Source organism: Dunckerocampus dactyliophorus, chromosome 1 (genome assembly GCF_027744805.1).
Source record: "Dunckerocampus dactyliophorus isolate RoL2022-P2 chromosome 1, RoL_Ddac_1.1, whole genome shotgun sequence".
Taxonomy (NCBI): Eukaryota; Metazoa; Chordata; class Actinopteri; order Syngnathiformes; family Syngnathidae; genus Dunckerocampus; species Dunckerocampus dactyliophorus.
The window spans coordinates 33,942,319-33,954,939 of NC_072819.1; the positions used below are offsets into that span (position 1 = coordinate 33,942,319).

The 12,621-nt window shown below is 42.7% G+C and overlaps 1 protein-coding gene and 1 long non-coding RNA gene across 3 annotated transcripts; one reads left to right on the forward strand and one right to left on the reverse strand.

Moving 5' to 3' along the window:
• The first annotated feature begins 1,065 nt into the window (after positions 1–1,065).
• On the forward strand, positions 1,066–5,901 carry LOC129189792 (uncharacterized). Its single transcript, XR_008572881.1, has 4 exons — positions 1,066–1,575; positions 2,806–2,918; positions 5,297–5,352; positions 5,541–5,901. It is a non-coding gene; the product is annotated as an uncharacterized LOC129189792 (long non-coding RNA).
• On the reverse strand, positions 5,067–11,862 carry LOC129188572 (mitochondrial glutamate carrier 1-like). 2 transcript variants are annotated; one of them, XM_054789427.1, is made up of 9 exons: positions 11,787–11,862; positions 11,335–11,460; positions 11,027–11,082; positions 8,470–8,560; positions 8,259–8,374; positions 7,039–7,234; positions 6,801–6,958; positions 6,628–6,703; positions 5,067–6,538 (listed from the first exon to the last, which is right to left on the reverse strand). In XM_054789427.1, exons 1-9 carry the CDS (start codon positions 11,807–11,809, stop codon positions 6,379–6,381), a joined length of 1,002 nt encoding a protein of 333 aa, XP_054645402.1. In that variant the 5' UTR covers positions 11,810–11,862; the 3' UTR covers positions 5,067–6,378. The 2 variants fall into 2 exon arrangements, with proteins under 2 accessions (XP_054645402.1, XP_054645316.1); XM_054789341.1 differs by having other exon boundaries at positions 8,259–8,377.
• Positions 11,863–12,621: the final 759 nt, after the last annotated feature.

Genomic DNA, 12,621 nt, shown 5'->3' on the forward strand with positions numbered 1-12,621 from the left:
AAACAAAGCATCCATGCTTTGGTCTATGGCATCACGATAGTGCCAAAATTAGTGCGCGTAAAAACCATACTCAGCACACTTAAAGACCACTCTCCTCGTGTTGACGACGTCTGAATAACTGCACATTGCCACTCCCTGCGGCGTGCACGCTCACTCTATGCTCGCTCGCTGCCGCTTCTTCCTCGTTTACAGACATTCCCTACATGCGTGTGATCACTACCTGAGCTGTCTACGTGCTCGGTGTTGGAAATGAATTTCTCCACAACCTACTAAAGGCTAAAGGACCACTTTAGAAAATTAATTAAGCCAATCTCCCACCCACCCCCAACCCCCACTCATTAATCTCCAGTTATGAGAACAAAAGAAGACTCCCACACCAGGTTACATTTACAAAATGTATAGAAAATGAAGTCATGTCTTATGAACAGTCTTATGAAGCCTTCGGACCTCGTCTCATGCACGGGTACCCTGCTCCTCCGGAACCCCCTCCTTCCCGCCACACATTTATTCCAACACATAAGAGCACGGCGTTTATTGATGTCTTAAAAGGATTATTGCATCGTTAGCTACAATTTAGCTTTCCATTACTCCTTTACACTCTCGCCCCACTCTTCCTCTACCTGTTGGTCCCATTAGCAGTGTCACAGTGCCCTCTACTGGTCAAGCATGTAGCAGTATAAATATGGAGTTACTACAAGGCAAAATACATGAAAATATAGACCAGTCAGCTTGCGTTCGTATCTCCAAATGTTCGCAAGCCAGATATTCGTAAATTGGGGACCGAGTGTATTGGGTAATACGAGTGCAATGGTGACTATATGGGTTTATGGTATTATTTCATGTCTAGCGGTCTCTGATAATGTTTAAAGTTGTATCTAGAAACAGGTTATAAATGTTCTATTCATAATAAGGAATCATACTATGTGGAAATTCACTTATCACGGCCAAATTTGTACTCTGTTATTGTTTTTTGTGCCATACTGACCCCTCAAGCATGTGGGCAGCTATGGATGTTCATCTTGTTAGGTTTGTAGCTTGCCTCTTGCTTGTTTTTGTACTTTTTGCCACAGCTTCGGGAGCCCCAGGCCTTCATAGCTCCATTGTTTACACACAGGATCAGCGTTAGCCTTGACCCACACACCCCTTTGCTACGCGGAGCGACCGGAGATCCCCGCGGAGATACGGAGAAGGTGGAGAGGCTGCAGAGCGAGTGTGAAGCATCGACAGCGGAAAACACAGTACAAACCATGTTGACCGTCTGTCATCATGGGGAACGTGAGATCTCTCCCCAACAAGATGGAAGAGCTAACGGCGCTAACCTGGCTGCAGAGGGATTATCGCGAGTCGAGCCTGATGTGTTTACTGAATGACGTGGCTGAATGAACTCTGTCCCGACTCTCATGTCATTCTGGACAGCTTTCAGCTTGGACAGGAAATCTGCAGAGAGTGTTAAGAAGAAAAGATGCTGCTGTTGTTGTCAGAAGCCGCGTTAGCTCGTATGGGCTATGTCAAATCAATGCACCTCAGAAAGAAGTTTTGGGAATGTTTTAAATCAGCAAAATACGGAGAGATACTGTAAGTATGACATGATATCATCAATGTAGTTGTTAATGCATGATCACAGCATGTATATAAAACAATGAAACATTGTTAGAGATTTTTTTAGAGGGCTTCAAAATAGGTACCTCCGATGATGTGCAATGTTAGCTGGCTTAAACTAACTAGCTTTCTCTCGTGAGAAGGCACAGAAAAGGGAAAGAAATATGTGTTCATATTTTACATGTGGATTGTGGATGATGGGCAAAATTCCTGTTTTCCTTTAAAATCCAATTAGTTAATTAATGTTATGTTTGTTGCTTGTTTAACAAATCAAGAACAGCGGTGTATAGTAATAGTAGTAATGCTTTATTGCTACATCACCATTATGGGCGACACACACGAGAGGCGATAAACGACTGCAATTGGCCAAAGTCATCGACAATGCGTAGCAAACCATTCACACGGGATGAGTCTGTGACCAGCGACCCCCGTGAGTGACATGTTTTTTTAGGTTATGAGAGTAGGGGGAACGGTGCCAGTAGACAAAGAAGTGTGAACAGTTTGAGTGATGAGAGGGGAGAGTGTTGGTAAGCATTCCTTAACTAATGCAGTTGGAAGGGGATCAAGTTGGCAGGTGGAGGACCTAGAGGACCTGATCAGATCAAAAATCTGTTGACTTGGAGGTAGGAGGAAAGCCAACATGGTACGATTGGGAGCCAAATCAATGCTGGGGATGAGCCAAGGGGAGTTAAGCGGAGGTGAACAGGAGGTTTTCAGGTTCTGATGGATAGAGCTGACCTTATCATACATGAAATCTAGATATTGTTGAGATTGTGGTACTGATGAGAAATGGGAGGTTGAGGGTTGAGGATTGAGTAGTTTCCTAACAGTTGAGAATAAGGTTGTTGTGTTATTTCCAACACGATGGAAGGTGTTGGCGTAGCAGGCAGTATTAAGAACAGATTTGTATAAGGTGTCCTAAGTACTTTTGGAGATGTACAGGGAGACCTGTCTTCTTGTGAAGGCGTTCAAGGTGGCCGACTACAGTTTTCAGTTGGCGGAGTTCAGGACTGAACAAAGATGCAGATTTGAGGAAGGAGACTGCGAGTTTTTAGTGGGGCCAGGGAGTCAAATGCCGAATGGAGAGGGGAACGGTAAAGGTCAACCAGCTCATTTACAGAGAGAGTATGGCAATTGGTTATTGATGTGGAAATAAGACAGTTAAGTTCGGTGGTATTGATGTTCTTATGTTGTTTATGTTAGCAGAACTGAGGCAAGTCAGTGGATGGTGGCATCTATCAGAGAAGAAAGGCTGAAAAGCGGAAGGAGCCACAGCAGGGTGCAGTGGCTGCTGCGGCCTGCAGCAGGGGCTGTGAGAGGTAAGTGGATATGGGATAGGAAGAAGGGGGAGGTGGCCGGCGAAATGTAAATAGTCAAGCATATGGTTGGGGGTACTGCGTATTGCAAGTTTACTGTTAAAATTGTTAGAATAAAATGAGTTTCTGCCCCAAAAAACGTTAAAATTGTAAAATAGTTAAAAGAGAGAGTGTTAGTAGTAGACTGGAGCCACATGTGAAGGGAGAGGACACGACTAAATACACCGGTTATGAGGTGAGAGAGGGCCGCTGAAGAAGATGGATTTGCCGGTATTGTGAATGAACTGAAAGAGTTTATTGAACTGAGCTTTGGTCATTTCAGACTGTCGGCAGAAGGCGTCCACGCAGCTTACATGTATGATTATTCTATAGCTGGAAGGAGAGAGAGATCTCTCAAGAATGTCAGAAAGCATTGAGTGGATGGCGGGGACGGTGGCTCCTGGAAAGCAGTACGTTATGTCGTTGAAGAAGCCAATGTTCCTGATCATGGAGTCCCCGACTATCAGAGTAGTCGGAGGAAAAAGAGGTCGAGGGAATGTTGCTGAAGCAGGGAGAGAGGGCAACGACGGAGTCGCGAGGCGACACAGCAGCTCGAGGAGAAAAAGTGAAGGAAGCAGGATGACGCAGGGCCAGAGTGAAACTCGGGATGGACAGGCGATGAGAAGCTTGGGCACAGGATGGGAGTTGAGCTGGAGTGGAGGTTGCCAAGGACTTGGGATTACTCCCCTGCTTGAACCGGGCGGAGTCGGGCACTGCCTAAAGGACAGCAGGAGGAGCATCTTCGCGATAAGGATAATCAAGATATCCTGGCTTAATCCCTTATCCTAGTTTTGTGCAATGGGCTCCGAGTAGGTGACAAAGGTGCAACATTTCAAAGTAAACAAGTTACAAAGGAAAAAAGTTACCATACTCACCTCTTTTGGTCTGGCTGGCCAAGTTTTGTGCCCTTCTTGTAAAATCCAAAGACGTTCCAAACTTTCGATCTTTTTTTTAACTGATGTGTTGAAAATCTTTTGCGGTGACTAGCTAGCGCTAACTAGCGCACCTGTTACTATTTACATCCACTCTCGTCTTCAGTCATGGCAAGCTATGGAGTATGTGTGACAATTGTTTCTCCGGCGGCCCAGGCTTTTGCGTTGTTTAAAAGACTCAACAGATTGCTTCTCTCACGATACGAGGTGCAAGTGAGCAAATCTACAGCTCTAGCCTTCCACGCTTTAAAGTTACGTTTGCAACAGACTAGAGTGAAACAGCGTTCGTGTGGCACTTCCGTGGATGCCCTCTTCCTTCCAGACATTTGTGTTCACCAGCAATAGTCTTCAAAAAAGGTAAAAGTGATGTTAAAAGTTCATTTATCCATTTCATTGATAATTTACATGTATTTTGCATTGTTTTCTGCATGTAAAAGAGTTATTATTTTCTATAAAATGTATATTTTGTTAATATTTTTAGGTGTTTGGAACTGATTAATTGGATTCACATTAGTTCTTTTGAGAAAGAGTGGTTTACGTTTCAGTATTCGTCGGGCATTTTGGATCGAATCAATGAAGATAACTGAGGTTTCACTGCGCTTTTTTCCGAGTATGTTGAAAGATGTGTTGTGCATTTACTTGGTCCATTTCAGAGGCCTTTTAGATGTGACAGGTAATAATAAATTGCTAATCAAAAACATTTGAATAAACTAGGCCCAACAAGAACATTGCATGTCAATTGTTTCATACTTCATACTGTGTATTTAAATTAAACACCTTGACATGACTTAATTGAAGGCAATGCCACTAGTAAAGTCTTTCGATAATATAATCTAATTTATTACAGCTAATTTCTTTTGTTTGGCTTCATCGCAACCAAGATCAGCTACCACTTCAATGGAGAAAGTCCCCAGATTTAGCTGCATGTCAGCGTTTCACCTTTCTGCACTAGAGTAGTAAAGACAGCTGAACACTTATGGGAAGGAACAGTTGTGGCTCCTAGGTTACTCAGGGTAGAGTTACTCCAACACTGCAGCATGGGCATTCCTACAAATGTGCCCACGCTAGTGTAGAGGAGTAGGGTGACACATTGCATCAGACAGTTTTGCTCAAATAAACCTCAGAAGACACAATAGTAAATAGTGAATCAGACTTTTTTATTCTGTATTTACACGTGTAATTCTAAAATGAATTAAAACATAATCATAAAACCAACTGTAGATATAAATATTTTAGAATTTTGAAATGTTAACATTTCGCTCAATTTGAGTTTGTAAAATGTTTCCCCTCAATTTGAGTTTTTACGCTTTTTGAGACAAGTATTCAATATATGTATGAAACATATTTGTAATGGTAAATTATTTAAAAAAACCTTTCCCCTCTTAATGTGTATTTTTCTTATTATTTTAGTGCACTGGACTGGGCTCACATGACAATGACAGGAACCACAGTCAACAAAAAGTACTGTAAGTGGGTCAATGAGGGTCATGTTGCACTTTTAGTTGGTCCATAAAGCACAGTGACTCAATGTCAGTCCAGCATCACTGTATCGCTAGTTAAAAGCAACATTAAAACAGTGGGTAATGGGAGTTCTGTGAAAACTGGAAAAGACTCCAAAATTAAATGTGCTGTTTTGTATCTCTTCGACCAACAGGTGCCATGAGAGGAGATCACAAGGAAAGGCAGAAACCACGATAACATTTCCAATACCCTTCAAATGTGAAGTTCTTTGAGAAACTTGACAATCAAGTATTATACTGTATAATATAAAATAACTGCACTACAGTCGTGGAAAAAATGATTAGACCACCCTTTTTTCTTCAGTTTCTTGTTCATTTTATTGCCTGATACAACTAAAGGTACCTTTGTTTGGACAAATGTAACAGTGACAACAAAAATAGCTCATAAGAGTTACATTTTTTGGCAGTACAATGCTATATTATCAAGAAAACCAAGTTGCTAGATATCAGCTCTGAAATTAAACTCTTATGAGCTATATTTGTTATCATCATTATATTTGTCCAAACAAAGGTACCTTTATTGTACCAGGCATTAAAATGGATCAATAAACCGAAGAAATAAGGGTGGTCTAATCATTTTTCCATGACTGCATATATAGTACACAAAGAGCAGGGTCAGCCATGTTCAAGTTTACAAACAGCAATGGTTAACAGCGCTGGAGCCATATTAGTCATCTTTTATTTTGTACTTATTTTGAGGAGAGTCTCAGAAGCACATGACAACCTGTAGTAACCGTTATCTCAGAATCTCCATGATGAGCCAGTTTGGGATTATGAAATGCAAAGAATTACACAGAAATGTTTGTTTTGACATACTGTAAGTCTGATTATGGAGGGGGAGGGGTCCTTTCAAGTATTCCAGTGGACACCACATGACTTCAATGGATCTCCAATGGAGACCACGTACATGTTGGCCCTTCCATGTTAACGCTGAGTCCCTTATTTGCCTATAATTTATGGCAGACAGGTTTCCTATGCGGAGTAGACATTATAGGGTGTATAGCCAAGCAGCATCTCTCCAACTCCTACAAAGTACACAACCTGAGCGATGCCAAAGAGAGGAGCAATGACAAGGGCCCTGCAACTGGCTCCTTTAAGGAAAGCAGAGGCACCCTCTTTTCTCATGATTTTTCTGCAATGAAAGCAAATATATGGAATTAATATTACTTTTGGGCAGCACCAATTCAGCTATTTCTAGAAGTAAAATGTGTCAGTTTTTACCTGACACAATCCACCACGCCATTGTATGTTTCCTCATTTGTTCCTTTTTTGAGGGATTGTAGCCTTGTTTTGACAACTAAACAGGATAGAGAGGAATGCAATCAATCAGAGTTCACTTCACTTTAACACTTCACTTTAAACAAGCGGCCACATTTGACAAATACGACACTGACCGTCACAAGGGCTGACAGCCACGGCTGCAATAGACCCAGCCAAGCAGCCGGACACAAAGGACCAGTAGAAGGGCACCGATGGGTTTCCTGATGAATGCTGGCCGAGCTGGTGTAAATGTGCAAAGAGAGGGAAGTACACGACCGAGAACGGCATGTCCCTAGGAAGTCGACAAACGAGCATGTTAGCTAGTGATGACTAAAGCTGGAGAGTCGAATGTGTTAATGCATCCAACACAACCTCATTAACGTGGCCCCAAGTCCCCTGTACAGCCCTGTGACACCTTTGGTCTTCAGCAGCTCTTTGGTGATCTGTGTGGCGGACACTCTCACGACTTGAGCAGAAGGGCTAGCGTTATAGGAACGGCTTAGGACAGCACTGGTTCCACCCATCTTTAGAGCTGTTACCACACTGGGTATCACCCTTTGCTGGGCCGCTGCAAGAAAGTAGAGATACAGTTGAAAACAGAAGTTTACATACACTATATGAAATTAAATCAAACGTACCTTTTCCCGTTTTTGGTTAGTTAGAATAACCAAAATTATTTCTATTTGCTAAATGCTGCAATTTTTTAACAGTTTTTTTTATGACTTTCTTCAAAGTCAGAAGTTGACATACACAATGGTGGCTATGTCTTTAAACAATGGGGGAAAGCTCACATGATGATGACATGCCTTTGGAAGCTTCTGATAGGTCAACTGACAACATTTGAGTTAGTTGTAGGCATATCTGTGCGTATTTTAAGGCTACACCTCAAACACATTGTTTGCTTATTTGACATTTTGGGAAAATCAAAAGAAATCAGCCAAGATACCAGGAAAAGAATCGTGGAGCTCCACAAGTCTGGTTCATTCTTGGGTGCAATTCCCAGATGCTTGAAGGTTGTCCCCTCATCTGTTCAAACAATTATCCACAGGTATAAACAACATGGGAATGTCCAGCTATCATACCGTTCAGGAAGGGCACGGGTTCTGTGTCCCAGAAAAACATTATGTGGAAATATTGAAGCAACATCTCAAGCCATCAGTCACGAAGTTGAGGCTTGACCACAAATGGATCTTCCAAATGGAAAATGACCATACGCATACCACCAAAATAATCACAAAGTGGCTTTAGGGCAACTAAGTCAATGTTTTCAAGTGGCCATCACAAAGCCCTGATTTCAATCTCATAGAAAATGTGTGAGCAAATTTGAAATGGCGTGAGCTACACCAGTTCTGTCAGGAGGAATGAACCAGAATTCCATCTAACTATTGTGAGAAACTTGTGAAAGGATACACAAACGGGCTTCACCCAAGTCATACAGTTTAAAGGCAATGGTACCAAATACTAAGCAAATGTTTGTAGACCTTTGAAAAAAGTCATAAAAAAACTTGAATCTAAAATATTCTCTCTCTTGTAATTGCAACATTTAAACAAGTAGAAATATGAAAATTGTTTCCAGATATTGACAGCCTTACCAAGCCTGCCAGCATCCTGAAGCTGAATCTTGAGCATCTCCATGGGCGTGGTGACAATGACCTGGCACATTCCCGCACAGCACCCTGCCAGCATCTCCTTAAACACTGTTAACTTACTGCTGAAAACCCACACACACATTTTTGATGATAAATCAAATTTGTTTGCTGGGTTTTAAGGCCGGATTCAGTCTATTTGTGTTGACCCACTCACCCATTTTTGCTCAGCTGGTGGCGAAAGAAGTCATTGGCAGCAAGTTTAATGGCCTTCTCAGGAGTCACTAGGGTCAGATTTACAGCAGCACCTACAATGTGGATTATATCATTTTAGGATGATTTGCAACAATTACGTCAATCTCTATTTCTGCTTTTTGGCTCTCAAATATCATCAACCACAGGCTTCAGTGATCAATTTTTGTAATAAGTAGATAACGCGGAAGTTTCCTTTTTTTTTTGACATGCGATTACCCTGCGCACGTCTTGTTTGACCCTCGGCCTACACCGTAGTTTGAGGAAGTAGCAGTGACTGCGGCGCCACGATCGGGAACAAATATTGAGCAGAGATGGACCAAGAAAAGGCTATTTTGACTGGTAAATTTAGCTTCGAAGCCCTGGTAGATGGCTCTAACAACAAAACCAAAGTTATTTGTATCTACTGTCGCTGTTATTCGAATTCTCATGGTGACGATGACTTGCCAGAGAAGCGAGAAGGTACTGAAACACCGCCGGCACTTCCCTACTGTCAGCCACACAAAGACACCTTGGCACACAAGTGTCCCAACTAACGAGTGCCTTAATATCTCCTGTTGGGGAAGTAGCACATATCTGTTGTGAAGCTAATGGCTACAGCATCAGCAGTTAGCTTCTCCACGTGGCTGTAAACAACATTGTACAACTCGCGTAAGCAAACTTCTGAGAAATACTTGCCATTGGGCATGGCAAAGCGTGGCCCAAAGAACTCCGTAAGTTTGCTGAATCCGGCGGCAGTGTGTTTTCTGATGAGGAGTCTCCCCGTTTTTTTACATCATTCCCGCACCCCCCACCCACCCACCATTAGCAGTGTTTTGACAACCCACCAAGTCCTGCCACCCCGAACATGGTTAAGCCAAGCATCGACTCAAGTATGTGCTGTGTGTAGACTGCTATGGCGAGCAGACTCGCTGCTGCACACACACAGGCCTTCGAAGTCTATAAACTCCTAGACTTCGAAAGTCGTGCTCCATGGCCTCACCAACTCCTCCCACACCCAAGTTTTTGCTTCGACCGCGTGTCGCTTGGCCTGCCTATCAGCTGCTTCAGGAGTCCCACAAACCTTCCATGCTCGATAGCACTCCTTCAGCTTGACGGCAGCCCTTACCTCTGGTGTCCACCGTCCACCATCGGGTTCGGGGCTTGCCGCCACAACTGGCACCGACCACCTTGCGGCCACAGCGCCGATTGGCTGCCTCAGCAATGGAAGCACGGAATAGAGCCCATTCGGATTCAATATCTTCATCCTCCCCCAGGATGCAGGCGAAGCTCTGCCGGAGGTGAGAGCTGAAGACTTGACAAACAGGAAACTCTGCCAAACGTTCCCAGCACACCCTCACTACATGTTTGGGTCTCCCAGGTCTGTCCGGCATCCTCCCCCGCCATCTAATCCAACTCATCACCAGGTGGTGATCAGTTGACAGCTCAGCCCCTCGCTTCACCCGCGTGTCCAGAACATGCTGACGCAGGTCTGATGATACGACTACAAAGTCGATCATAGACCTGCGGCCTAGGGTGTCCTGGTGCCATGTGCACTTGAGGGCATCCTTATGTTCAAACATGGTGTTTGTGATGGACAAACTGAGGTTCGTACAGAAGTCCAACAACATCACACCGCATGGGTTCAGATCGGGGAAGCTGTTCCTCCCAAACACACCTCTCCAGGTCACACTGTCATTGACAACGTGGGCGTTGAAGTCTTCCAGTAAAACGACGGAGTCACCAGTTGCGGTGCTCTACAGCACCCCGCTGATGGAGTCCAGACATCCAGACACCCAGACATCTATCTCATGCCAGTATAACCGAGGGTTTCAGGATGCCCGCTGATGTGAAAGTTCGGTGTAATTAAAGGATGGGAACTACGACTATCGGAGGTAGGTTTATTCATGTACACAGGTAGTCTTGTTTAGCAACAGTCAAGACACCTCAACCCACACAGCTCACTTCCGGCCTTCAAAATAAAAGTGCTGAGGGCTACATCCTGTTTACATATAACAAAATAAGGGTGCCATCAAAAATAACTTACGCCAAGATAGCTCAACATTAGCTTGTGTATTTTTCATATGCAAATCTTTTACAAGTTGTTTGTTTGATATTCTGCACCCAGGTTAGTGCATTTTTAGGCGCCTGCAGCACTCACACAAAAACAACTAACAGCATATGTGGAAATGTTTTTCATGAGCTTTTCAAAAAGTAAACATTAAAGTGTACTCCTGTAGAAAGAGACTTCATAACATTTATATTCAAGTTGAATTATGTAATATTTATTTTGTGGTTGAAAATGGCCCTGTGACAAATTCATAGAAAAGTTGATGAATAATTTATATCATAAAAAAATTCATGGAGAAGTTAAGACATTTCATCCAAAAAGAACTTGGTTAGTGCCCTCATTTAAACCATGCAAACCTTTATGACCCTGCCTCTGAAACACATTGGAACTGAGATTCGTTAGGAACCGGATTCAATTGTTCATATTCAAACGATGCGCAACCCTACTTATAAGTAAACAATTGGAGGCTTACCTCTATACATGCCAAAGTAACCTTCAGATTTAACTGTCTTTATAAGGCAGTCCATCCTTGGAGAAAAAAAGATACATTAATTTCAGGAAGATTAAGGAAGAGTAAAGTGGTAAACTAGCTAGGCAGATAAATTGTTTTTTAAAAAAAGGAAAAGAAAAAACAAGCGACAGGTAGAAGTGTTACAGTGTATTCAAACAAATCTGTGTGCATTTGTGTGTGTTTTTATACACAGAATGAATACAAAGGTTGAGGGGGGGGCGTTGCTGTATGCTGTCAGGTAGGTTTCTGTGGCTGTGTGTGGTTCTTACATATTCTTGTAAAGCTGCTGACCGCTTCGCTGGTTCTGCAGGCGAGTCTTGGCCAGGTCAATTGGAAATACACAGGTGACTCCAACCATGCCTGCAATCCCTCCATTGATCAGTTTAGCGGGAAGGCTGTAAGAGACATGCACGCAAATACCAGTCATTGCTGTTCTTAGAACATTCATCACAATCACAATCATTGAAACGGCAAGGTCAAAGACAATTTGGCAAAAAATTGTGGTTTTGGCTTACATGTAATGTCACTGGGGCCAGTTTTTTAAATAATTGTGACAAAGTTTACCCTAAAAAACAGATCAATAGAAGAGGTATTACATAAATGGCGCCCTGTCATTAACTGGCCATATTTAACTTTCTTCATATTATAGGCATTAAAATCATGCTTGGGTTTTGCATTTGATTAGCCAACATGAAAACATTTAATCAAAGCAAGTTCTTACCTAATCTGCTGCTGGTGGGCCATGGTTTTAGTGGTGTTGTAGAGTGTAAAAGCACAATGATGGAGGTAAAGCAGGTTGAGGCTCCAAAGCAGAGACACTGAGCAAGGCAAGAGCAAAGGGGCGCTCTAGGTTGTATATATAGACCAGTCCAACCCAGCTGATCCAAGGCTAAATTCAACTCACATGACAGTCCACCCCAAGTTATGTCAGGCGGGAAATGGAGCCGAGTTAGTTCATTCCCTGCCAAAATCAAGCCACAATCAAAAGAACCGCCTATTAACTGTGTGTCTCTCAGTGCAATTTAGTTGAGGCCAAGAGGCTACCAACTGTTCAAAAGTACTATGTTTAAGTAACAGTTCAGTGATTAAATAATTGTTTCAAGTAAATACAAAAGATGTATAAGTACAAAAGTACAAAACAGAGTTAGGACATTATTGATACAGTGTATAGGTATAAGTAAGGTACAGTCTACATACACTATATAAGATATGAACGCGTGTTTACAGTATACTTATCCATTCTTTCAGTCCAATATAACTAAACTCAGGTACCTGGGCAAAAACAGGTGTCACTTCATCTGCCAACCTGAATGAAAGAAAAGAGACAGCGGAATGCCGGTAGGAGTTTGGGTGTTTCTTAGTTGACTGATTTTGCCAAAGGTTGTGTATGTTTGGCAGAAAAGGCAGACTCGTTCAACTTGCCTCAGGGAAGCCAAAGCCTGCCTGATGCAATATTGTGCAGACCTGTCTAAGACAGGAAACTTGCTCCCATCTGCAACAAAAGTGAAAACTAGCCGACATTTTTTCTTTGTTCAAGAAAGTTTGCTTGTCATTTC

Coding starts and splice junctions, on each gene's coding strand:
- LOC129188572 (XM_054789341.1), bottom strand. CDS start 11,809: ATGGCCCACCAGCAGCAGATTAG. Junction 11,461..11,786: donor GCCCACCAGCAGCAGATTAG/GTAAGAACTTGC, acceptor TGTCTCTTACAG/CCTTCCCGCTAAACTGATCA. Junction 6,704..6,800: donor GGCTGTCAGCCCTTGTGACG/GTCAGTGTCGTA, acceptor TATCCTGTTTAG/TTGTCAAAACAAGGCTACAA.